A 27,084-nucleotide genomic window follows, 5' to 3' on the forward strand; every position below is an offset into this window, starting at 1 on the left:
AAATAACAAAAAAGACTTAAAACTAAAGCCCTTATTATATTTAACTACTATGTCGTAGTAAGTAGGTAGAAAATTTATTAAATTTTGGACGTTTATTACTTATTAGAATAAGATAGGGTTGCCACTGAGTCTAAAACAAATGTGTGTAAAACGGCGCCATCTCACATTTAATGATTTTTAAAGTGTTGTATGGTTAGTAGTTGTAATTTATTTATTTGAGTCAGTTTTTATTAAGGAACTTCTTATGGAAACAATTATCTTAACTAGCGTCAGAAGACACATTTACCCAATGACGATTAATTAATTTTATAAAGAAATGTATATTTTAAGCTTGATTACTTAAATATTAAGATTTTGCTGCGGCAATACAATAAAAAAAAAAAATAGCAACCCCAATTATCGCAGATAATATTCAAAGCCAAGCAAAAGTTTAGCTGAAATAGATTGAAATATATGATTTTGGTTTGAAAAATTTTGGCATTCGCGATGGTACACCAATGTTCAGTCTTTGATATTTAGTTAAAATTTTTGGAACGGTGCAGATAAATTATTGCAATGAAAAATTTTCAAATTATTATGTACATAAAAATATTGCTGTTATAAAGTAAATAATTACTTTCAATAACTGTTTAAAAAAAGTCGAATATCGGTACAGACTTTACAATCAAAGTAATCAAGTCTTGCCATATAACTAAGTATCTCTATAGACAATCATGGATATTATTTCTTCTGAAATTATCGAAAGCAAATTTTAAAATGTCCATTAATTATGAAATTTAAATTTAAAAGCAGAGTCAATTAAAACGTAGACTTCGTTAAATTTAAGCCGAATAAAACATTAATTAAAAATAATTACTAAGAAACGTTTAAAATGTTTTTGGGGATTCTAAAATGGATTTCAATTTAAAATAGGCAAAGGTTTAAGGAAGTAGAAATTGACATTTTTGTACATTTGGAAGGAATTGACAAATGGAAGACAGAAGAGAAGGGGGTCAGAAGGTACAGGAGATGTGTCCTATTTGAAAAATAAATCACTCCGAGCTTAAAAATATAAAGCTATAGACTAGACTCATACAACCAAAGGTACATTAGGATCTTTAAAACCATATAAACTAACTTTTGTTAAGTTCATTGACATACTATTTGCTTACTTTTATTACAAAATTTAAAAAGTTTGAAACCATAAATACTTTTCTAATTTGTGTTTATATGTAACCTTTATCTTAAAATATAAAATGCTTTTGCCTGACATTGGAAAATGATCTGGCTATTAAATTATTTTTGTTTAAAATTCCTTCTTCAGTTAATATCTTGCCAAAACATTCTCGAAATAGTCTATTCTCGTTAAGAAACTATCAACGCCCCTCGACCAATTAAATCGTAGTACATCAGAACGCCTGTGATCAACTGGTCAAAATGAATATGGCATTCTAATTTAATTCTATACTGATAACACGAAGATACTATTGATTTACCGGTTTTTTTTTATAAAAAAATAATCGGTATTTGTGATAAATGTAGTGATGTGTATATCAATCATTAATATATAATCAGTCTGTTTACTTCCGACTAAATATTTTAACACTCGATTAGAAGTACGTTTAGTAAAACAAATATTTTCGAAAAATTTTACGTAATTTTGACGATAATCCTACTTTGACATACATACTTAATATATGAATATTCTTATAGTATTACAGTAATAATTATTTCTTAGAACGATTAATTCCTGATACATTTCTTGTTATTATAAAATTTGAAATACGAATTGTTTGAAAATCGATATAATTATTTTTCTTACACTTAATGTTACCAGGTTACTAAGTTATATAAGTACTTGAAATATTAGTTATTTTAAAAATAATTTAACATTTTTTTTTTTTTTGTAGAAATCGGAAATAATGCGACATAGTTTTATTACAGCCTGACAGTTAACATATGGATTGGTATAAAAGTGGCCATTTTGTTTGAAGATTCATTTTTGATTGATAAGGATACAGCATATGCGTAGGTTATACCAGATATTATCAACTTTGACAAAATTATCACCCTTGATTATTAATAAAGAACAAAAAAAAAAACTGACAACTTGGAGATTTTTCATAATTTTCAGTTGTCAAATTTGACAATATAAAGTATGGTAAGACGTAAATGTTTTTATGTAAAATTGTATATATTAGAGCTATGTGCGTGGGTAGTAGTGTCCCGTGCGGGCAGGAAGTGGAGGCGGTATGTCCTGTAAAGAAAATATGTTAGCCATTATTTAGGTACTACATTTACACATATACTGTTAATATACAACATATATGTACTTAAATGTATAATTTTTTTAATTCGTTATTACTATATAAATATACAAAAGAGGTTCTCAATTCGATTGTATTTTCTTTATATATTTTTTTACTACGTGTATTGATTTTAATTATTCTTTTTTAATCGAAAGCTGGTGCTTGTGACGTGGACCCGTTTAAATAAAACCAAGAGCTGACAAGTACTATTTGAATTATCTCTAATATTGCGTATTAAATTGATTATTCTTTTCAACTACCTTATGTTGTATATTACTTATCGATGTCCATTGACTGATTTTTATTCGCATTGATTTGAGATGTCTGTTAGATTTTTTTTTAAACGGTTTTATTTAGCTCAACCCGTTTGTTTTATTTTTTATTTATTCTTGGGTCAAATTTAGTAATTCAAATTTCACCCTCTTCCTGTCAACCGATTAATCTGAAATTTTGTATACACTTTGGATTTTGGTGACAATACAATTATGTTTATTCATTATCATTATAAATTCAAGATGGCCGCCGCTACAAAATGGCGGATAATTTATGTTTTATTAATCCCATCAATATGGGTATCAAATGAAAGGGCTCAACAAGCAGAATACAATATACTATAAAAAATTGAAATCCAAGATGGCGGCCGCTACAAAATGGCGGATAACGTAGGTTTTATCAATCCCATCAATATGGGTATCAAATGAAAGGGCTCAACAAGCAGAATACAATATACTATAAAAAATTGAAATACAAGATGGCGGCCGCTACAAAATGGCGGATAACGTAGGTTTTATCGATCCCATCAATATGGGTATCAAATGAAAGTGCTCAACCAGTATAATCAATGTAATATATAAAATTAAAATCCAAGATGGCGGCCTCTACAAAATGGCGGATAACTTAGGTTTTATCAATCCCATCAACATGGGTATCAAATGAAAGGTCTCAACAAGTAGAATACAATTTACTATGCAAAATTGAAATCTAAGCTGGCCGCCGCTACCAAATGTCTGATAACAATTTTTTATCAATCCCACCAATATGGGTATCAAATAAAAGGGCTTGACAAGAAGAATACAGCGCACTATACAACCTCAATATTTAAGATGGGCCTTGCAATAATGAAGCACTAAATGAATTAAACAGAATGCGAAATAAAAACTAAAAACTAGAAAATAAAAATAGGTAAAAAAACTTTTTAAGTTAAACGGTTTTATGTTAAACATACATTGCAATGTTTAAGATAAATGTACTAAAAACCAAAAAATAATAAAATAGATACAGTCGTGGGAATTATAAACATATGCATAGACAAGACTAAAATAAAACCGTGGGGCACGTCAATTGTCTACAAATTATCGACTTAATGTGCGATAGATAATTTTAACTGAGGTAGGGCACAGCAGGAATTTCCTGCTCAAAATATGGAGCAGCCCGACTGGGGTAGTACCTCGACCTTACAGAAGATCACAGCAAAATAATACTGTTTTCAAGCAGTATTGTGTTCCTGTTGGTGAGTAAGGTGACCAGAGCTCCTGGGGGGATTGGGGATTGGGTCGGCAACGCGCTTGCGATGCTTCTGGTGTTGCAGGTGTCTATAAGCTACGGTAATCGCTTACCATCAGGTGAGCCGTACGCTTGTTTGCCGACCTAGTGACATAAAAAAAAAAAAAAAAAAAGAAGAATCGTTTAATTCGTCGTTAAAATAGGCAGTTGGCCCGCAGACGGTGAGAAAATTACTTACTATTTTCTTGCTCATGGAAATTCCAATAGTTATACACTCCATGTAAATAAAAGAGATGTTTCAACTAGTTTATCGTTGGACATTCACACTGCTGGCTGGCGAGGAATCGTTTCACTGCTCGTAGTTTGTCTTTAATCGACAAAACATATGATAAAAGTACTACTCGCTCACCACTATGAAACCCTAAAACTCGCTTATAATCGAGCTTGCTAGCTTGTTTCCACATTCTAGCCCTACTTATCACACGTCCATCTTTGTCGGTTGAACAACTGCCTAATTATAGTGTAACATTACAAAACAAACATTTTAATCAACGATTGTAGACAATTGACGTGCCCCACGGTTTTATTTTAGTCTTGTCTATGCATATGTTTATAATTCCCACGACTGTATCTATTTTATTATTTTTTGGTTTTTAGTACATTTATCTTAAACATTGCAATGTATGTTTAACATAAAACCGTTTAACTTAAAAAGTTTTTTTACCTATTTTTATTAATTAAATACCAACATCCACGGGCTCTAATCTGCTCGTGCGCTTTATTCAAATTTCATGCAATATTATTTGACACACGATTAATTACATAAATAAATAGTAAAGCTACAACGTGGTACAACAAGACGGTCGCTACCTGTTACGATATCTAATATGTTCTCTTCTTTATTGGATTGTTTGAATTTTATAGATACGTCTGCTTCGTATACTTGACGTAGAAGGAACTCTTATTTAACTTTCTTCGCACACTAGCTTTGTCAGCCAATATGCTATATTTGAGTATTTCAGTCTATTCAAAATATATTTAATCAATAAGTCTAAAAATTACTATATTCAATATCAATATTTATTTATTTAATAAGAACCACCAACAGAATTACTTTAAAAAAGTTACAATCAGTTATAATAAGCCTAGGTAATAAAATATAGTGTAATAAGTATAATGTCTAGGTAATTAAATATACATATAATTTCTTTTAAAGGTGCGTGCGCTTTAGACAATTAAGTAAATTATTAAACACAAACATTAAAAAAATATAGAATTAAATAACTATCACTAATATAAGTAGGGTAATACGATTATTAAATACTAGCTGACCCCGCAAACGTTGTTTTGCCATATATGTTGTCTAACCTAACCCCCCCCCCCCCCTTGATCCCCTCCCCTCTTATAGCTTAGCTGTATGAAAAACAGATATTGGCCGATTCTCAGACCTACCCGATATGCACACAAAATTTCATAAAAATCATTCCAGCCGTTTCCGAGGAGTATTGTAACTAACATTGTGACACGAGAATTTTTTATGTAAGATTTTTCACTGAATCATTTGTTCAATCACAATAAAATATAGTCTATGTCACTCCTGAATAGTCTAGCTGTCTGTTAGTGAAAGAACTTTCGTGATCGGATCAGTATTTGCGAAGATTACCCCCTACAAACAAACAAAGTCAGAAACTTTACCTTTTTTTTTATGTCACTAGGTCGGCAAACAAGCGTACGGCTCACCTGATAGTAAGCGATTACCGTAGCTTATAGACGCCTGCAACACCAGAAGCATCGCAAGCGCGTTGCCAACCCAATCCCCAATCCCCCCAGGAGCTCTGGTCACCTTACTCACCAACAGGAACACAATACTGGTTGGAAACAGTATTATTTAGCTGTGATCTTCTGTAAGGTCGAGGTACTACCCCAGTCGGGCTGCTCCATATTTTGAGCAGGAAATTCCTGCTGTGCCCTACCTCAGTTAAAACCTCTTTACAATATTAGTATAAATTGCTGAGATTGCTGAGATGCAGTGTGGTTACGGCATTCACGTCGGTGTCGTAAGAGGCGACTAAGGGATAACACAGTTCCACTACCACTTTGGAACTTAAAAAGCCGACCGATGGCGGGATAACCATTCAACTGTTGGCTTTGAAATACACATGCTGAAGACGGCCAGCAGCGTCTTCGGTGCCACATAGCCAGCCCTGCGGTCACCAACCCGCCTGCCCAGCGTAGTGACCATTGGCAAAACACATGAGTTCACGCCATTTTTGGCGTGAACTTGTCTATGTCCTGTAGTGGACTGCGAAAGGCTGATGTGATGATAGATTATAGTAGGTCACTAAACCAAAAATACTATCAAGTTGACTTCAGTTTCATTTTTGAACTACATTAAACAAAAATCACTAAATACTATCAATAGTGAAGCATTTCAGTTCAAGTTCATCAAATTGAAATAAACATATTAGAAGTAAAAGTATAAACTAAGCATAACATAAAAAAAAAAACAAAAAAAAAAAGAAAAAACAACAAACCTCAAACACTACTTATGACGTAATAACACTAGGTGCCATGCTCTGAAATAAAAATTGTGTCATTCTTGTAAACAAAAAATTAGCAAAAAAAAAAATAAGCATATTTTTTTCGAAAAAAGATGTAAATCGGAGTAACCTATAAAACTATATAATTGAATGAAACTTCGTGAAACTAAAAATCAACAAACACTTCTCAACATAAATATTGGACAGTGATATTTTACTATATAATTTAAACTACTAGGAATTACAAATAGCATACTGTGTCATTAATATGGAATAATGATATCAAAATAGCAAAGACATAAAATATAATGCAAAATTATGCATTTTGTGTAAAACTATAGGAACACACGTCTCTAAGATATTACTACAAGTGATAAGGATATTTATCAATATTTTACTGTATTATTTCTGTACATGTATAATTATATAAATAAATAATCTCTATTACAATCATCTCTCTTGAGTTGTCTATGAGATATCTTAAAATGTGAATTTTTCTATTTTTTGTTGAATTTTTTTAAAATAATTTTTTAAATATATATTTATATATAAAGATTTCTATAAACGTATAAATGTATAATTTTAAAAATACAAATTATACACAAGTCTTTTTTGTTGTCTGAAAGATCACTACCAGTTAAATTTCTATATTTTATTGTACGATTTCTGTACATGTATAATTGTATTTTTTTAAATATACACAGATTAGCTACATTAATATAGTATAAAGTTACCTGTACATTGTTATCGTGTATGTAGTGACGAGGCAGCTGCGGTCGAGGCATGGGCTCGTCGCTGTCATCGTCCTCTTCGAAATCTGTAATTTGTTACATTTATATTTGTAACATTTACAAAATTTTTGTAGCGTTTACGTAAGCAAACGACTAACCGTTACAATTTCGGTTTACTTGTTAAGAAACGGTATATGGCCAGCGTGGTATAAAAATTAAAAAACGAGTGTGCTTTAGATCACACGACTGAAGTAAAACTTCTTTAGTTGACCCTACAGTAATATACGAAACGTAACTCACTCTCTTTCTATCTTCAATAACTTACATCTCCCTCTCAACTTCCGTTCGCCTAGCCCAATCACACTTTTCGTAACGCTTTCGTCACGCATTCAAAAGCTTACTCTCTAATTCAAGCGTGCGTAAAGAAGTTTTACTTCAAAATTGCGAAGTGATATCGTCTGAAACAGTGACGCGGCCTACACTGAGTGACGTTTGTATACCGCGAAACGTCTCTTGCAAGAAAGAGATAACTATACTTTTTTAAATCTCACGGTAATCATTATTAAGATGTCAAATCCAGTCGCATATCCAGTTGACACAAACTTTTGTATTTATTTTATTTAAGTTTATAAATCTGCTTGAACATTAAAATATGCTTGTAGTGTCAAATGTTTTCAATTTTGATAACGAACTTTGAAAATTATTTCGCAACTTATTAATCACTTCTGGTAGATCTCAGAATCAATCCGAACTGTCATCACTCATCATCATCACTTCAGCTTATCGCAGTCAACTGCTGGACATAGGCCTCCCCAAGTTCGCGCCAAAAATGGTGTAAGCTCATGTTTTTTGCCCATAGTCACCACGCTGGGCCGAACTGTGGATGTTACTTACTTTTGCTTCATTAAATATACACTATTATGTTTTTCTGTTAATATTAAAATTTATAACAACGTGAGAAGCTGTTATGTATATATTCATGCGTATTTGTCATGCATACTTAGGTAGTAAATAGTAATATGACATTAAAATTTAAAATAGTACGTGGATTCAAACAAGTTGATATTTTAAAAGTGGCCAGTTATTTTATAAACTCCATACTCATGAACTTAGTCTTAGTACCCGAAACGATTCTGACTGAATATTTTTCTTACTGTTAGAATGTTTTCGTTTAAAATTTGCGTGTTATATTAAGAAAAATAAATGTAAACATTGAACATTACAGTTAGAATCATACACATATTTAAAGTCAAAATATCACAAACACAATGAACTACCTACATGCTAATAGTAGTGCAAATGAATCTACGTGTACTATCCCCCAAAATCTATGAAACAATTTGATACAAATTAACAAATACAACTAACTCACCGCGTCTTTTTCTCGCCTCCATCCCTCCTTTCACCGTATCCTCAGTATCGGAACCCTCTGAAAAACATTTAGCAACGTAAAACAACTAAACACTCAAATAATGAATGATTTTTTAAAATGATAACTTGTCACTAGATGGCGCTATTACTATTTTGTGCTATAGATAAAAAATAAATTTGATTTGTTTAATTAAAAAGATTTTAGTTGAATAAAATAAGTCTATACTTCAATTCCAAATTAATTTGGAATATTTCTTTTATTTGGTGTTTATATTTGTTGTCTAAAAAAAACTATGATGAAAGAAAACTGAATATAAGATCACCTACACACGGGGGTCGCAAATGTTCTAAGTGTGTTTTAAAATCATGCAATAAAAATTGACAAATACGTGCCATTTCGCCGTCATCACAAAAAATAAAAACTCGTAAACCATGCAAAACTCCTAGACTATTTCAAAAATTTTCGACATTTATGAAAAGTTGAGTTTTTTACATACTCACCAGAATTAAGCTCTCGTACTAGTGTCGACATCGCGTTTGTTACTGAATCCGCGGCATAGAGTAAGTCGCTTCGTAGACTTCTGTTGTCTATGCCCACTGTAAATATATAGTCTTTAATAATTGTTTATACCGCTACGGTTGCCTTTGGACACCTGTAAGCATTGCAAGCACGTCACCGATCCTAACCCAATCCTCCCAGTAACTCTGGCTACTTTACCTAAAAGTTGTATTATTTGGCTGTGAACTTCTGTAAACTTGAGGTAATTACCAGTTGGACTAATGTATTAATGCAATATACTTTTGCTGATTCAGACAATATATAAAAACGTTTTGCTAATTTTATTTTCTTCTTAGTTAAGTTCTAGTGGAAATCAATAGCATGTCTAGTACTATCTAAAAAATATTAAGCTCTTAAGTCACAGTTTTATTGAGAGGGATATTTTTCCAAGAGGAAAAAATGATACCAATCCTGTATTAGGGGTCAGTAAATAAACAACACACAAACACAAACGCCCAGTCCACAAAAAATATCTGTACGGTTTATAAAAATATTTATCATTTGCGGGAATAGAAACCGCATTCTTGTACTTACTGGTAGTAGGTCGTTGATTCTGGTGAAAGCCTCGAGCATCGCCTCCCATTGATTCCATCGCACCTGTAGTAAAAGAGTGAAGTTCAAGAACAATTAAAACATTATTATGTTTCGTCTGTAAATAAAAATAGATTTTTTTTTTATCTATAAAAGTCCAATTATTAAAAATAATTAGCAACAAGTTTGGTTAAAAATTTTTAGTAACTTATTTGTCTATATATTTGCATGCTTTATTTTTTTATTTTATTTTAATAAGATATCGACAAAAACATTTGTTTTACGCGACGAATTCAGTATAGATGTTTAATAAACTTAAATTTTTATATTACAACTAGCTGACCCGGCGAACTTCGTATCGCCTAACACAAACTTTATCGTATGGTAGTAAAGTTCAAATTGACTTTTAAGTATTATCACAAATCTTTTGTATGGGAGTATAGAAAAGTGTTGTTTTTAGACTTTTTCAGGAAATTTTAAAATTTTTTTTTAGAATTTTTCTCTCCGTAAGAACCATCCTCGTACTTCAAGGAATATTTAAAAAAAAGAATTAGCGAAATCGGTCCAACCGTTCTCGAGTTTTGCGCTTAGCAACACATTCAGTGACTCATTTTTATATTATATATAGTGGCAAACAAGCGTACAGCCTGACTGACAATAATGGGAAACTGTAGGTGTTTGCAATGTCAAGAGTAAGCGCGTTGCCGACTCTACCTCTAACCCTCCCCAGGAGCTCTGGCTATCTTAATCACCATAAGGACATAACGCTATTCGAGAGCAGTATTATTTATCGGTGATCTTCTGTAAGGTTACGGTATTTCTCCAGTCGGGTTGCTCGAAATTTTGAGCAGTATACTTCCTACTGTGTCCTACCTAAATAGAATACGTTATCTAATGATAACCTGCAATATCCGATTGAACCTTTATTCTTCTCATTATTCATGTGTCTAGGATGCTAATGCACTGTCTACACTTACCGAGACTGTGGGTCATGTCAATGCGTTCCCGTTCTCCAAGTGAAGGCGTTTGCGGAGCGCTGCGGACCGTCCCCCGTGGCATTGCCTCCCTGGATATATATATTAATTATTGATGTAAACTATTGTAAATATTATATTCTTGATCTCCGTAATACTACATACAGCGCCATCTATTGACTTTTTAATGTAAGATTCTGGCTATCTAACAAAATGTTGAACTGTTATAAAGCATTTTACAAACTTTACTACCTTTTCTCGATCCAATAATTATGTATCAAAACTAAATTTTTCCAAGAGTTAAAATTTAAGAAATATTAGATTAAAAATTGAAAATTATTAGGAATGATAGAGACTCTAAACGTTATCCTCTCTTCTTTCGACTTACTCTTAATTCAACAATTCAAATAGATAATTTCCAAGTATGGGTTAAATTGTATCCTACTGCTTGTACTATAGAAAAATTGGCAAAACAGTGTAACTCCGTTTGAGAATACTCGAATCTAAGTAAATGTAAAAAATATATAAGATTAAGAGATGAAAAAAACCTTTACTTTATTTATTATATAAAATTGCACAAAATTTTTACCTTCGACTTTTTTATTAATTTTATTAGAAAAGTTGAAGTTTATATATATAAATGAATCGACAATTCTCTTGGTCACGCCTTTACTTAAGAACGACGTTACTGAATTTCTTCATATCTTTTTGAAAAGTTTTTTAATACTTTGTAGCAGGTTCTTTCTTACGAAATGAAAACTTAAGAAAATTGCGAATAAAAATAGAAAATTACAAGAAAAGTTAACGATTTAAATTTACGAGTTCGAATTGAATATTCATAGTTAAGACAGGGCAATGTTTGTTGGGTCAGCTACTTTTATATATAAATAAATTCAAGATCTTTGTACTAGCCTTTCCGGAGCAGTAGGTTGAGGCTGGGAACCGGGCAGCGGAGGGCTCTTTGTTGACCGCGGAGATGAATTAGGTGTTGATCTGGGACTAGATTGTTGTGTCTGAGAACAATCAGTATAAATATATTAGCAGATGTTAGAAACATAAGCGAAACAACTAATAACCATTTCTTTCTTCAAACATTCAACTTTATAATTTATTAAAATACTCCTTTAAATCCCTTTAAATCCTTTTTTATGGTCGCTTGCAAACTGCTTGACTGCTATCTATGAAAAAAAGGGAGGACGAGGAAAATATCGGAGAGTTGGCACTTAACCAAAATGTAATGACGAAAAATGTAGATGAGATGAAGTTACAAGTACTTTAGTCTACAAAATTTTTGAGGGTATCGAAATCGTAATGATAAAAAACATGTATGCCAAACATTTTCCACATTTAAGTAATTCTTACTAAGAATATTTATCTAGTGGTACATCACATACAAAAGAATTCAAGAAAATTTTATTTTAAAAACAATCTATGTCTATAAACGGCACAGACAATAGCTTTTTTATACCACTACAGTGGCTAACAAGTGTACAGTCTACTTAATGGTTCATAGTTACCGTATCCTACAAACACCTGCAACACCAAAAGTTTTGAAATGATGTTATAGTTCGCGTCATGTAAAAAGAACGCTGGCCTTGAAGCTGCGCAGAAGCGATTTATCGGTCTATTTGGTGGTATGGGGTAGCGGGCGGGCGTGTTTATCACGTGTCGCATGCTTGCCGGTGTGCTATTGGTTGGACAGTTCGACGTCGACTTAAAATATTATCGCGCACAATAGTTTTAAATTACAAAATTCTCCATTTACTAATTATTTTACTAAAAAACAAATATTAATTTATCATTTTAAACACATAAAAACTATTAAGATACGAATATCGAGAGTACAGATAATTAATATTTTTGAATATGACATTTCAATAACTAAAAAATTTGTTATTGCTTTTGTTTAAAAAAAAAATTGTGATTTTGTAAAGTGATAATATAAGTATAATACTTATTTAGTCCGAATTATTCGCACTTGTATTTCTAGTATTTTTTAATGTACCTACCAATAACCGTTATACGAAGCCGCGAGTGAAAGCCTAATTAAAAAATAAAACAGTAGTACTTGTACGCGAGTATACCCGTGCGCAAACGCACCCCCTCCAGTTTCTTTCAGCGTTCTTTTTATTTAGTATTTAGTATTAATGTTATGTAATTTGTCTTATTTTGTTTTAGTGTTGTTACTAACATAGTTTTATAAGATCATTGTTACTGACACTTTTTTATGGACAATCTTTATCTGAAATAAATTATTATTATTATTATTATTTTACATGACGCGAACTATACGTAACATAAATATGGTCTCCACGTTCGTTTAACGATGATCTCAGCCACGACGCTGGAATGCCCTACAGCCCTGACACACCTTGAGCATCCTCATGAGCCCCTCGAGCTGGAGCATGAGGTGGCGGCGCGAGTCCTGCAGCGCGCACAGGTGGCCCTCCAGCTCGTCCTTGCGCTGGCGCAGCGCGCGCAGCTCCGACACCAGCGGCGGCGCGGAGCCCGGCGCGCCGCCCGCCGCCTCGGCCTCCTGCTGCCGCCTGCGGGGGCGCTGTGGCTTACTATGGGATTCTGGAGGGATTGATATGGGCTCCTGGGAGGATTGGGGATTGGGTCGGCAACGCGCTTGCAGCAGGAATTTCCTACTCAAAATATGGAGCGGCCCGACTGGAGTAGCACCTCGACCTTACAGAAGATCACAGCTAAATAATACTGTTTTCGAGCAGTATTGTGTTCCTGTTGGTGAGTAAGGTGACCAGAGCTCCTGGGGGGATTGGGGATTGGGTCGGCAACGCGCTTGCGATGCTTCTGCTGTTGCAGGCGTCTATAAGCTACGGTAATCGCTTACCATCAGGTGAGCCGTACGCTTGTTTGCCGACCTAGTGACATAAAAAAAAAAAACAGATTCTGGAGGGATTGATATGGGCTCCTGGGGGGATTGGGTCAGCAACGCGTTTGCGATGCTTCTGCTGTTGCAGGCGTCTATAAGCTACGGTAATCGCTTGCCATCAGGTGAGCCGTACGCTTGTTTGCCGACCTAGTGATATAAAAAAAAAAAACTATTTTGTTATAAACACTAGAAGTCCTGCAATCAATCGACTAGCCCGTTGTCGCAGTTTGTAGTGACCCTGCTTTCTGTTCCGAGGGTTGTGGGTTCGATTCCCACCCCGAGTCTGGGTGTAATATAGATATTTATTTATATATGTATTATTTATAAGTATGTTTAACGAAAAAAAAAATATGTAGCTATATACCAGTCGGCTGTTACCTATAACACAAGCATTAAGTTGCTTACTTTAGGAACAGACGACCGTGTGTGCTGTGTAGATATTTATTTATTATTTATTTATTTATCTAGACTAATATTATGAAGCAGAAGATTTTGTTTAAACAAAGCGAATATCAGTAACTACTGGTTCGGATTGACCATTTATTTGTGTGTTGGATAATTCATTTACCGACGACGGCTAATGGCTATATCATATTTTAGTACTTGTTCTTTAAATTAACGCGTGTGAAACCATGGAGCAAAGCTGTTTAAAAATATATAACAACTTTTTTTTGATACTAGTAACAATACAATAACTTTTGTATGACCAATACCAATAGGATAGTCAGTAGTATATCATTTTCAGTAGTGAAAAATAAATTATATGATAAAAATTAAGATTTATGTAGAAATACACTTAAATATTCTGATTTAGAATAATACAAGCACATTATTGTTTTATTAAATTGAAATTAAAAGTCATATATTTTAATCGGTATATCACGTGACCTAAAACATGACCTGCCATGGTATGACATCATACGGGCAAATACAAAGTTCTGTCAGTGCTGTAAACAGCTCGGTACATATATATCAACGTTAACTTCAAGGAGTAATAGTTGTGCTCTTTCGTTAGTGCATTTCTTTGTACCTATTTATTTATTAAAATGCAAAAAGGTTTTGTAAAAGCAGATAGTACGAATCTGCCAAAACTTGATTCAATGATGGTTGCAAAGTTTTTTGCATGTAAACCAGACTCCTGTTCTGTCAAATTTCGGAATGTTAAAACATCTTTGTAAGTATTACTTGTTATATTATACTGGTTGGCAGGCTGGGTGCCAGGTATACCTTATTTGAAAAATAATGTTAGTTAGTGTTAGGTTTTGTTTTATTCCTTATGTTACTGCCAAATTAAGACTTTATAGTTTTTTTTTTCAATGCTAGTATTTGTACCGCTAGACACTACACACCAACGATAGCTATTGTATAAAATTACCTTAAGCGAGCGATCTCCCTCATAATCTCTCTGTTCTTAGCCTCGAGTTGTGATATCAGCTCGCGTTGCTGCCTGGCTGCATCCACTTCTGAACCTTCTGATGATGATCGACCCTGTGAAGGAACATATTATTAGAAAAAGATAAAAAGTGTATAGTTCCGCTTAGGGGTCAACCATAAATTACGTCACACGAATTTCACTATTTTTTTACCCCTACCCCATCCTTATCACGATTGGTCACATTTGTGAACCCACCCTACACAGTGTGATGTTACAAATTTTTCCCAATGTTAAAACCCCACAAACTATTAAATGAATATATCAGTTTTGAAATTATTATTATTTTCATTGAAATAATTTTTCAAGAACGTCAACAACAAATTGCCAACAAAAAAAAAAAAAAAAAAAAATAACTTTAATATATTAATGTAATCGTTAATAGGTATATGTATTTCTTATATAATGTTAAAATACTAACAAAATACTAACAATTAAATTTTGGACCCCTACCCCCCTTAACTTGTGACGTCATTTATGGATGGCCCCTTATTGATTAATAGATCATAGACACACATGCACGCATGGACAAAAGCGCACGCACACACGCACATACACTCGCACGTACACACTCAAACAAACGAAATTCTTAACTTTTAAATTAATATGTATAATATAATAATTATTTATGATGTAAATATTTATAATGTAAAATAGGTTAAGAATAGATACTAACAAAAAATACGCCGGTTTAAAACTTAATATTAGATTCATGAATTTAGCAAAAAATTCTATTTCTTCTTCAATCCGAATTCAAATAAAATAACAAAAATAAAGACTTATTGACGATACATCATTATAAATTTATTAGCGACATGTATTTTATGACAATCATTTTCAAACAAACTTTAGAAGACAAACAACAAACATGTTCGAGCACGTATTTCATCGCGATAGGCTTTAAACTTACCAACTCCGGTGTAAGAGAGGCCGACCTACCGGCTCTTGGCTGCATTAAAGTAAAAAAAAGAGACATTTTTTCATTCATTCATTAATATTAAAGGCTTTCCAATGGTGGCAACACAGGACGGATTATTTCGCCAATATTATGTAGAATGGAAAAGACACGAAACAGATTAATCAGTGCAGCCGAGAGAGACACACCAACTTTTGGTATTTTTTAGCGCTATACCCCCCCCCCCCCCCCCCTAGTGTGGCAAAAAAGCTATCAGTCCACGAGATGGTAAACAGTTACCTTAACCTCATTGGACATCTGTAACACCAGGAGTATCGTAAGCGTTTTGCCAACCCTACCTCTGCTGTCAACTGATCACATTCACAGTTCTGGCTACCTTACCACAGTAACACAACCCTACATGAAAAAAGTTTACTATAAATTAGGCTTTAGATGGTACAGAAATTAGACATTTTTCCTAGTCACCTACGAGGAGTATGTAGTCCACCACCACAGTGCTTTGCTGTGACATTTAGGAGTTGAGGTATAGTAAACATAGTCACCATGGTCCGGTTCTCGTGCGCCAGGCGAGCCGCGTACCGCGCTATGAGGCGGTGCTCGTCATCTACTCCACGGGTGAGGTGCTCCGCTATACCTATACATAATAGGCTATATTAAGTAAATAGTACTTATGTTGAGTTATATTTGTTGAAGGCTTTTTCAATAAAGATTTAATCTAGAATTTTACGCTATTAAAAGTAACGCTAGGATGAAGGTATTTTCAACAAAAATTCATATTACATGAAATTTTTAAGCCGACAAACCGTACTAGAAAAATGGGCGGCAATATACTCATTATCCTAATATAGGTATTTTAATTTTAATAGGCTGTATGTACTGACAAGTTAATATATAAAAAAGCAGAGAAAGATGGTAGATTCTCGACTTTGACCCAAAATCTCAGCCCTATATCAATCTTACAACGACATCTCAATATCTCATCTATATCCCAATATCTCAAACACGTACTGCGGTGTGTGGAGCGCGAAGAGCGGCTATCTAGCGAGCCCGTGTTCACGTAGCCGCCGTACTCCGGGAACCCGTTGTGTACCGGAACCGGTGATGGAGGCCTGGGAACAGTGATATGTTTTATTAAACGGTTTTATTTAGCTCACCCCGTTTGTTTTATTTTTTTTTATTTTATACAACAAGGCCTGTAAACAAGCTTACGGCTCACTTGATGGTAAGCGATTACCATAGCTTATAGATGACTGCGATGCTAACCTCAATCCTATCTCCAGGAGCTCAATATAAGTATATAGATTATTATTTGTATTTTTATTCATTTAGTCATTTATTCCATAATCTTAAAATATGTAAACCAAAAATACAATATCAGTCGGAGACGCGGGTTGGAACCCCGCATATTCAAAAATGTTTAGAATTCCTAATGTGTGGGTAACACAAAAATAAAATCGTACATATTAAAAAAAAAAAAAAATAACATGGTGTCGTCTCCTGTCAAAGATTTTCATTGTAATATGAAACTTTGAATAGTTACGGGTTTCTGTAAAGAACTCACTATAGACGGCGCCACGGTTCGCTTAAACCGAAAATAAAAATCATCATATCAAAAATTTCGCTCTAGCGGGTACATCGTTCCATAGCTTAATTGGCTAGAGCGCCGACACGGTCAGTCGGAGACGCGGGTTCGAACCCCGCTGGAGCGGTCAATTTTTGATATGATATTCAAAAATGTTTACAATATACAAACTTAAATATTTATCACTGATAGTGATTTCTTGAAATTAGGTTTAGTTGCATGAACGGTGTATAAGACCGTGTTTGAAAGTATGTAACATGTCACCAGGCAGCAGACTAGACCAGTGTATAGAGGAACGTGCGCTCACACGATGTGCGAGAGGTTGAGGGTCCGCTCGGGCTGGTCGGGGTAGCGCGGTAGTTGCGGACGCGCTCGCTCCGGCACGCAGCGGAATGATTTGCGGAGCGTTGCGCCGATCTGCTTTGACGGCGATTTCTAGAATTAAAAAATAAACTTTAACCTTTTTTATCCGGATTTTAAGTAACTAAACATTTAATTGAGGCAGGGTAAAATATATCTTGATCAAAGTTTGGAGCAGTCCGAGTGAGAAATTATCCCAACCTTACTTACAGAAGATCAAAGATGAATAATTTAATTGATGTGTCAAAATACCTGCTGTTACGTTCTCTAAAAAAAAAAAAAAAAAAACTAAATATATTAGCCTATTTTTATGAAAAATCCGCTTGTCTAGACTACAATTTAATATAATTCCACTAAAATTTTCAAAAATCTACAAAAATCAACAACGATACTAACATATGTTAACGATACTATCATATCCATATGATTATGATAACATATCCATTATGATCCACCAAATATCCATTATGATCCACTCACATAAGTCGCGTACTCCTTGACCTCGTGGTCGTTGGTATGGGGCGGGGTGACATGTCCGCGCCAGAAGCAGTCTTGACACAGTGTATAGCCCGCACATCTCGTACACCGATAGCGGAAACCAGTCAGTGAGCCTCGACGACACACGCTACACGCTAGGGGATGAACCACTGTGAACCAAGTGTTTTATTGTGAACCAAGTGTTTCATTGTGAACCAAGTGTTTCATTGTGAACCAAGTTTTTTTATTGTGAACAAAAAGGTTGTTTATTGTGAACCAAAAGTGTTTTATTGTGAAACAAGTTTTTTAGTGTGAAACAAGTGTTTTATTGTGAACTAAGTGTTTTAGTGTGAATCAAGTGTTTTATTATGAACCAAGCGTTTTATTGTAAAACAAAAGTGTTTTATTGTGAAACATGAACTACTCATCAACCTCACTAAAATTTAAACGAGACAACACAACAAAACCAGCTTTCCATTAAAAAAAAAATAACATTCAAATCACTACAACCAGTATGAGATAATACTACATATTAATATGTAAAAATAAATTTAAAAAATACGATCGATGCGAGAACCTCCTCTTTTTTTATAGTCGGTTAAACATCACAGTCTTAAAAATATTTAAAAATTATAAAAAAAATATACTATAATGACTTTGTTTCTATTTGTGGAAGCTTTTTTGTGAATTGAGTAATATTTCCACAAATTTTTGATAACTTTATTGGTTTACTGTATTCAGCAAACATGATAATTTGTTAACATTTGAAAACATACTCAAGTTTATTAGAGCTATGACTCAGTATGACACACAGTATGTTAATGAATGAATCATTGGGTTATTTCGATTTCCTTCAAAAGTTGAGAACTAAAGAATGTTTTGTAGATTTTATTCTCAACATTGTATAAAAATTAAATTTTATGTTTCCAAAATGTCTAAATTTTTAATGTATGAATGGATATTTTCATTAATTTACTAAAACTTTTCTTTTATTGATTTACAATAAAATTATTATTATCATACCATTTTCAACGCTAGCAAGACGGTGCAATAAAGGTAGCCACACAAGGCATGGAGGTCCAGGGTCTGACATCAGTGTATCTAAGAAATCATTAACTGTTATCTTAACATTCTGTAACAGAAAAAAAAACACTATTTAATATTTAAAATATTAACTTTATACTTATCTATTGGTTAGCTTTAATATTGTTTAATAACTAAAGGCCTCTTTCATCAGTTGTTGATTAAGTTTATTCCATTCATAATTTACTGATAGACTTTATCAGTAGAACCTAAAACAGGTTCTTAGGCTTTGTTCTGTTTAAAATAAATAAAATGACAATTTTGGATTCAGTTTGGTAACAATAATATCCGATAGGTCTTTTTCTAAGCCTAATAATGAACAAGAAAAACAGACTATTAACTGTTCTAGTTTTTGTATTATATTATATTTAGTTTTACTTTTCTTGATACCATCATTTGTCCCGATAGCTTTGTTTATAACTGGTATAACACTTCATAGACGGAAATCTCAGACCACATAATTATATACAGATAATAAAAATAGATTGAAGGTATACAATTATATTATTAATATCATTACCTGGTTAAAAATAGATATAGCCAAGTTATCATTATAACTAAACGATGGAGATTCATACACTGCAGCTGGCAATGCTAAAACTTCACGTAAATAATCCGAAAGTCTTTTCATCAACAGGTGCCCATTACCGTCGGACAGTTGAGAAAATATATCTAAAAGTATTATTATAATATATTAAGATATATAATAATAGGCGTTATGTAAATATGAATTAAAATATACTTGTTTTTAATTTTTTATTTCAAATATAAGGTTAGTGTCTTTTCTTACCATCAGTAGTTCCATTAGCTTATTGCTATCTACCATAAGGTATAAAAATCTAATAATTCTATATATTTAATAATCTAAGAAGTGTAATTACAAAATTGTTAAGATAATATTATATACGAATAAATTGTGCCTTATTTATTTCATTACTTACATCTTAGTTTATCCATAAGTTTACCGGCACACATAGTGGCCAATGCAACTTTAATTGAAAATACTCTGATTTTCCCCACATTTTCCCTACAAAAGAAATATAAACATTATAACATATTTCAGAATACACATTTCTCAATATGTGATTTAAGATATATTGGTAATTGGTATTTATATGCAAAAAAAAAAAAAAAATTAAAAAAAAAAAAACAAAAATACATTTCTCAACAGTAACAATCAATTAGCTCACAATTTTTTTTATTTTTTTATTAAATCTATAGTTAGAATTTACATTTAATCATTAATTACTAGTAAAAACTATAACTTTTTTAACAATCCGGGTCACTAACACTAATTAAAATATAAAACAAGGGCACAAAAGATCATGTAGCTTAGAATAGTACCTATATATGTACTTCAAAATTACCAGCAAACAAAAACATGGTAAATATACTGTTTTACATATAAGGGGCCATCCATAAAATATATCATGCAGAATTTAACCATTTTGGACCCCTCCCTCTTTCGCCACGGTATGTCACACTTTAAGTGACTCCCTAACAGATACTACGTCACAAAAGCTAGGCCACAAATTACCATGTGATAAAAATTAGTATACAGAACAACAATTTGATTTTTCTTTATTTTGACGATGTATAAAAATCCTCTACTCTTTATTTGTGAACACATTTTATGGACAACCTTAAATGATAATAAAAACTAGTTATAAAAACCATAATTACCCCGTACTGTAAGCTGATAACAGCCAATTTAACAACAAAGCCGAACATGCCTCGACAGACACTTGATTAGCTGGCGGCAATCTCTTATTCAAGTTATGATAGAGAGACGACACAAGTGTCTCGAGCCTAGTGACATTAACACAGGCAGTCGGTTCTAGAGTGTTGAGTGCATTCTCTCGAAATGCTTCAATTACATTCCATATATCTATCGCATGTACTAAAAAAGTAAAGAAAGACATTATGTTAAGTAATGATTGTTATTGTATTTGTTATTGTACATGTAATTCTACAAATAAATATGATAACAGATTTTGTTTTTTACTACATGAGGTAATCTAATCAAAAATTATTTTGTATTTGTCTACATGAAAAAAATCTATTAATTATCAGTAATATAATTCAAATTTAATATTATATAACTTTTGGTAAAAAAAAAAAATGAGTATTGTGTATATAGATATACACAATACTCAATTTTTTTTTAAATATTGAAGAGTTTGTATATCAAATGAAGTATGTCAGACTATCTAGCTTTACTAGCCAGTAACAGGACTGTCAATTTGTAGTCTAATCAGATAAAATCACCTGTAGATTAAACATAATCTATATAATTATATTTTTAATAAATGAACAGGCAATTATAAGATTGTTGATGTCTTTTACTTACAAAAAAATAGTATTAAAGAAATGTATATATAATAATTTAGGTAATATTTTGTTTGAATTAATATACACACTCACAGTTGCACTTCTTTTGTACAAAGCGAAGTTTGCACGCTGTTCTGTATGATGCGAATCTTATAAGATCAAAGTTTTGATCCCTCATCTCTTGGAGTAGCTGTGACCGAGGATCCAGAGGTCCACTGCCAACCGGAATAGGGGGCATCACGCCCATGCTCTCACGTTCTAGCGACATTGTTACCTAAAAGTTTATTGAAAAACTATCATAAAACAAATTGAAATTTATTTACACTAATACTATAATTACCTACAAAAGTTTAGTTGTTTTTTCTTGACTTTAAGTTAAGTTCTGAAACACATCACCCACACACCATATTTATAGCAAATAAATAATAGAATAAAAGTGATCACAATCATAAGTCAGTATCAAAAGTACCAAATTATATTTTTTAAATGAAACACACTTGTACCTGCTGTATTAGAGATACTTACTTGTTTTATATTACAAAACACATAATAATAACACTATTTAAAGTGAAAATAGACTTTGTTATACAAACAAGTATTTACATAAAACTATACGCAGAAAACATTACCTAGCATAAATAGCTGTTGTTGTTTTGCATGTATAATGTATCTAAATGGGAAATATAGGAAATATACTTCAAAGGAGGATACTTTAATGAATAAATAAATATTCATTAGCTAAAATGCAGCTAATTGCTGGGTAATAAAACAGTTATTCACTTCTTAAGACTTGCAATAAAACATGTTTTTAACCATATTACTCATACATTTAGTTTTCTTCACTTAAAATAACACACAGCAATAAATGTATTACGAAATACATTTACTCATTTTTTATAAGATAATAAAGGAATATTTAAAAAATATATTATACTGTATGAACTTTTCGCGTAATTATCTTTTTATTATGTTTTATTTATTTTTTCGAAATATCTAGTATTTTAAAAAACATACAAAATAACACTTACTTCTTACTATCTCATCACTATGTCACCAAAATAATCGCAAATCGAAGGAAAATACAGAAGTTATTTACTTATATCGATTATGTAGAAATGAGTAAGAATTGTAGTTTTGTGAGGCGTATTTTAATTTTTCAATAGAGTAAAGCTATATACAATAAACAGTCTACTTAAAGATCACACAAGCCCGATAAAATTTAACAAAAAAGGCAATGTTTAGTTTAATTCTGAATTAAAAGTCTAAGATGATTCTATAAAATGACAAGTCTGCCATTGAACTAACGTTTCTATTACGGGCATTAGATTGTATGCAAGTAATAATAAATTATTTAATGTTATCAAGATGTCAAAAATTAATGAATTATAATTCCTTGACTACTTTATGTATTAAAATTCATTTTCGTATTTACGAACAATTGTACGCAATGAATACGGCTGAAACGGCGTGAACGTTTGTAGAAATGAATGCATGCGTATGACGGAACGTAAAATTTTTATAAAGGAAGTAGATGCAAATGTTTTGGCGGTCTTTATTATGTAAATGTAAAGTTAATACCTTATTACCTAATTAATTGATACACTTAAATGTTTTTAACGTATAAACTAAGAAGGTATATATATATATATATTTAAATCCTTAGTCACCTAGCTTTAACGTATACCCAAGGCTTAAATGTTAAGTCCTTACGATCAAATTCGTTAATTTCTTTTTTAAAAACTTGTTGGTAGACCTTTTCAAAATTTCACTGGTAATTTTAATATTAGTTTGCTACTGAATACTTCGCAACAACAACAGCTAATGAATTTATTATTGTTAAGAATTTATTTCCATAATATTATAATAAGCTTTTATTAAAATGGTGCTAAAAAATGCGTTCACCTCAAGTAGATGTCCTTTTTGTTTTAAAATAGTTATTACAGTTAGTACTAGCCTTATTCTGCTTTGGTTCTACTATTTATTTTTGAAATACATTTATATTAATCTATCATTGAATAGACGTGACATTGATTTAAGCTTCAAAATGATCCTATACTTCTCTACGTCACTTTGGCGGAATCAACTGTGCCCCACTGGCACAACTAAAAGCCATTAAATCAATCAATCGATCCTATACTTTTAGCAAGAATTTATACTATCCTACGTACGTTTAATCCTCCTTTTAAGTTTACTAGATTTGTAAGTTATTGTATATAGGGAAAAAAATTTGACAGTGAAAAACGACGGTAGAATGGCAATAACAATGATTGCTGCAACAGATACTGGCGCAAAGATTTAGCCCATTTACAGCTCAATTAGCTACTGTTTTTCGATATAAGATTTATATTTGGACTGAAAATAACTGATAATAGCGTTTTATTACAGACTAGCTGTGCCCGCAACTTTGTCCGCGAAGAATTTAACAAAAAAGTTATTGTTAAGTTCGCAGAGTCATAAAATAAATAAATTTCTAAAATAAAAGTAGCCTAAGTTACTCCTTATTACATCAGCTATCTGCCAGTAGAGGTCCCGTCAAAATCGGCCCGGCCGTTTCAGACATTAGTCGGAACAGACAGACAGACAGACAGACAAAAATTGTAAAAAATGTTATTTTGGTATATGTACCGTGTATACAACTATATGCATTTAGTAAAAAGTGGTTATTTTAATATTACGAACAGACACTCCAATTTTATTTATTTGTATAGATGAAACATGTATGATTACCGGTAGAACCATACTGTCGGCATTTCATAAAAGCTGAAATTTTCTCAGCACATGCTCTCTCAACACCGGCAGAAGCAATGGCCAAACATGAAGTTTAACTCATAGTGGCTTTGGCAGATACTAAGTATAGACCGTATCAAAGGCGAACAAATTTGCTTCGCGCTCGCATCAACGGCCGGTCTGGCCGGGAGCTGACACTGACTAAATATTCTCTATTAGCTATCCAAGTGGCATAATATATATGAAATTTACTTATATACTATGAAGTAAGTTGTCTCATGTATATACTAAGCCACTAATGTTACTTTATATTTCCTCCCTTTTTTTCTTCTTTATCTGAATTTTTCTAATACTCGATTTTGCACACCTACAAACGCCTGCACGTCTACGCGTCTTGTACGTCTTAAGGTTAGCTGGTAGAGAATGGTTTTAGCATTAAGCCCGCCTTTTATACAATTCTTTAATGTATTGTGCAATAAAGTATTAATAAATAAATAAATAAATAAATAAATAAGTTAAGTTACTATTTGCTTTTGCTGTTTTATGAAATGATGAAAGTTAGTTGAAGAACCTTGTAGACGATTCATTTTAATAATAATCAACCTACCTCTGATTTTATATTCTATAAGATAAGCAAAGTTAAATGGTTGATTTTCATAGGATAGGTACCTACTGAAATCGGTCATTATATCTTAACTTATTTTAGTCATCAGAAATAATACAATTCCTATACAAAAACAGTATGGTAAAGAAATAATATCCATACAGTATCTAACACGTTTATTTATTAATAAATGAACACAGTTCACATTGATGTCTAAACATTTCACATTCAACTTTCGATTTTAAATACATAAACTAATATAGCGATTTATTTACAACAATCACTAACGTAGCGGCTACACTTTATTATATACACGATTATTTTAACTCACCTGGAGCGTTTTAAGTTTATAATATAAATTAACAGCTCAATATTTTAAAATAATAAGCCAGGTCAAATATTGTGGCAACAAATTAAATATATATGAAATGATTTCTCGGATTAAGCTTCAATTTTAAAGCAACTCTTTAAAGTAGACATTAAATAGTTTAGTCCAATTATAATTGGTTCTTTGACATAAATAATCGAGGTTGTACCAATATATAAATATTATATACCTAACTTTTAGTTTGGTACGATTGATAAAAAACTTTTTACAGTCCTGGTTTTTAATAGAAAAAAATAACACTTTAACACTACAGTACACTACTTTAAATATACACACTACAATAGTACTTGTAATAATAATTGTTAATTTTCATTTCTAAAATAATTGTAGCTATTCAATTTTACTTTTTTAAACAAAAGCTTATTTTATTATATAAGAGACACACATTCGAAACACATAAGTGACTAGTAAGTGTATATGACCGCGAACTAACAATTATTTTAAATACTAATTAAAGAATATATGTTATATTTTGTATATATTGTGTACGTTATTCAGGTTATTAAAAACAAGAATATTTTGTTATATTATTTACAATATTATTGTTTTTGTCACAGTTTTGGTTACGAGTTTGGCCCGTGAATGACACTCATTTTTATATATTGTCTTTATGATTATTTAAAAGTATTTTACAATAATTATACAATACACTTGAAAGCAAACTACCAAATCCATATTCTACATTTTGTGTTTGGTTTTGTAAATACCGCGAATTCTCTGGCACCCGCCCTAATCTCGTAATATATGTATATTACGACCTAATCGATTAAAATATGTATGTATAATGAATAATTCTTATATAAATAATTTTAGCGTACAAATTTTTTGTTTAACTATGGCGTACCTAAATATATATATTTTTTTATTGACAAATATATATAAAAGGTAACAATTTAGTTTATAGGCAGTCAACTTAAGAAATTATCTATTTGAAATTCATTGAACAAGTTGTAAAGAAAAGTATTATTTTTAAATGAAAATTTGAATTTTAAAAACAATTATACTTATAAACATACATACATATATAAATTTATTTAAAATATAGGTTACGGTTATACATATAGTGCAACGAATATTTAAAAAAATATATTAACATTAAAATACGTTAAAATTTGATTCCATATAAATATACTAGAACTAGATTGATGAGAATAAGTACGTACTAAGACTCAATGTAATACAAATTTTATATAAACATAGAATAAAAACGTTTGTTGTTATATATTTTACCACCATCTTTTTCCCACGATAGGATAAAGGATCAAATACTACACATGCACATAAATGCACTTAATAAGACACTTTATAACAAAATTTTGTACCTAACAAAAAATCTTTGTCAGCAGGTATGCTAATAATAATATAAAAGTATTACTAAAATATGCCTTTAATATATGTATATGCCTATAATTTATTTAAGTTTTGATATAAATTTATCTTTTAAAGTTCTACAAGCCTAGTAATTTACTTTAATAGTAAGTATCTTTTACCGGCATGACACTTAAATTGTGTCAAGCAATTTCGTTTGATTCATTTTATAACAATGAAACTAAGGTCAAAATTATTCATAATACAGAATATAACGGTCACCATCCTGCCTGCCCAGCGTGGTGACTAGGGGCAAAACCCATGAGTTCGATCCATAAAGTCTGGCGCGAACTTCTGAAGGCCTATGTCCAGCAGTGGACTGCAATAGGCTGTATTGATGATGATGATGATGATGTTGACAGAATATTAGACCAGAACAATTAGACCTTTAGTTAAGATAAAGCCATATTAAAAAACTTATTT

General features: G+C 31.9%; 1 protein-coding gene across 1 annotated transcript; it reads right to left on the minus strand.

The window, feature by feature from the left end:
* Positions 1-1,768: 1,768 nt before the first annotated feature.
* On the minus strand, positions 1,769-22,870 carry LOC123665546 (dystrobrevin beta). Its single transcript, XM_045599838.1, has 20 exons — positions 22,603-22,870; positions 21,668-21,848; positions 20,927-21,143; positions 20,185-20,270; positions 19,764-19,915; positions 19,184-19,292; positions 18,164-18,330; positions 17,631-17,758; positions 16,750-16,850; positions 16,284-16,375; positions 15,736-15,774; positions 14,769-14,881; positions 12,869-13,043; positions 11,410-11,510; positions 10,501-10,589; positions 9,527-9,589; positions 8,935-9,030; positions 8,435-8,491; positions 7,066-7,148; positions 1,769-2,236 (listed from the first exon to the last, which is right to left on the minus strand). Exons 2-20 carry the CDS (start codon positions 21,840-21,842, stop codon positions 2,183-2,185), a joined length of 2,097 nt encoding a protein of 698 aa, XP_045455794.1. The 5' UTR covers positions 21,843-21,848; positions 22,603-22,870; the 3' UTR covers positions 1,769-2,182.
* Positions 22,871-27,084: the final 4,214 nt, after the last annotated feature.

This window comes from Melitaea cinxia, chromosome 24 (genome assembly GCF_905220565.1).
Source record: "Melitaea cinxia chromosome 24, ilMelCinx1.1, whole genome shotgun sequence".
In the NCBI taxonomy this organism is placed as follows: domain Eukaryota; kingdom Metazoa; phylum Arthropoda; class Insecta; order Lepidoptera; family Nymphalidae; genus Melitaea; species Melitaea cinxia.

Coding starts and splice junctions, on each gene's coding strand:
- LOC123665546 (XM_045599838.1), bottom strand. CDS start 21,842: ATGTCGCTAGAACGTGAGAGCATGGGCGTGATGCCCCCTATTCCGGTT. Junction 19,916..20,184: donor ACTTATGGATAAACTAAGAT/GTAAGTAATGAA, acceptor TAATACTTTTAG/ATATATTTTCTCAACTGTCC. Junction 7,149..8,434: donor GGAGGCGAGAAAAAGACGCG/GTGAGTTAGTTG, acceptor AACAAATTACAG/ATTTCGAAGAGGACGATGAC.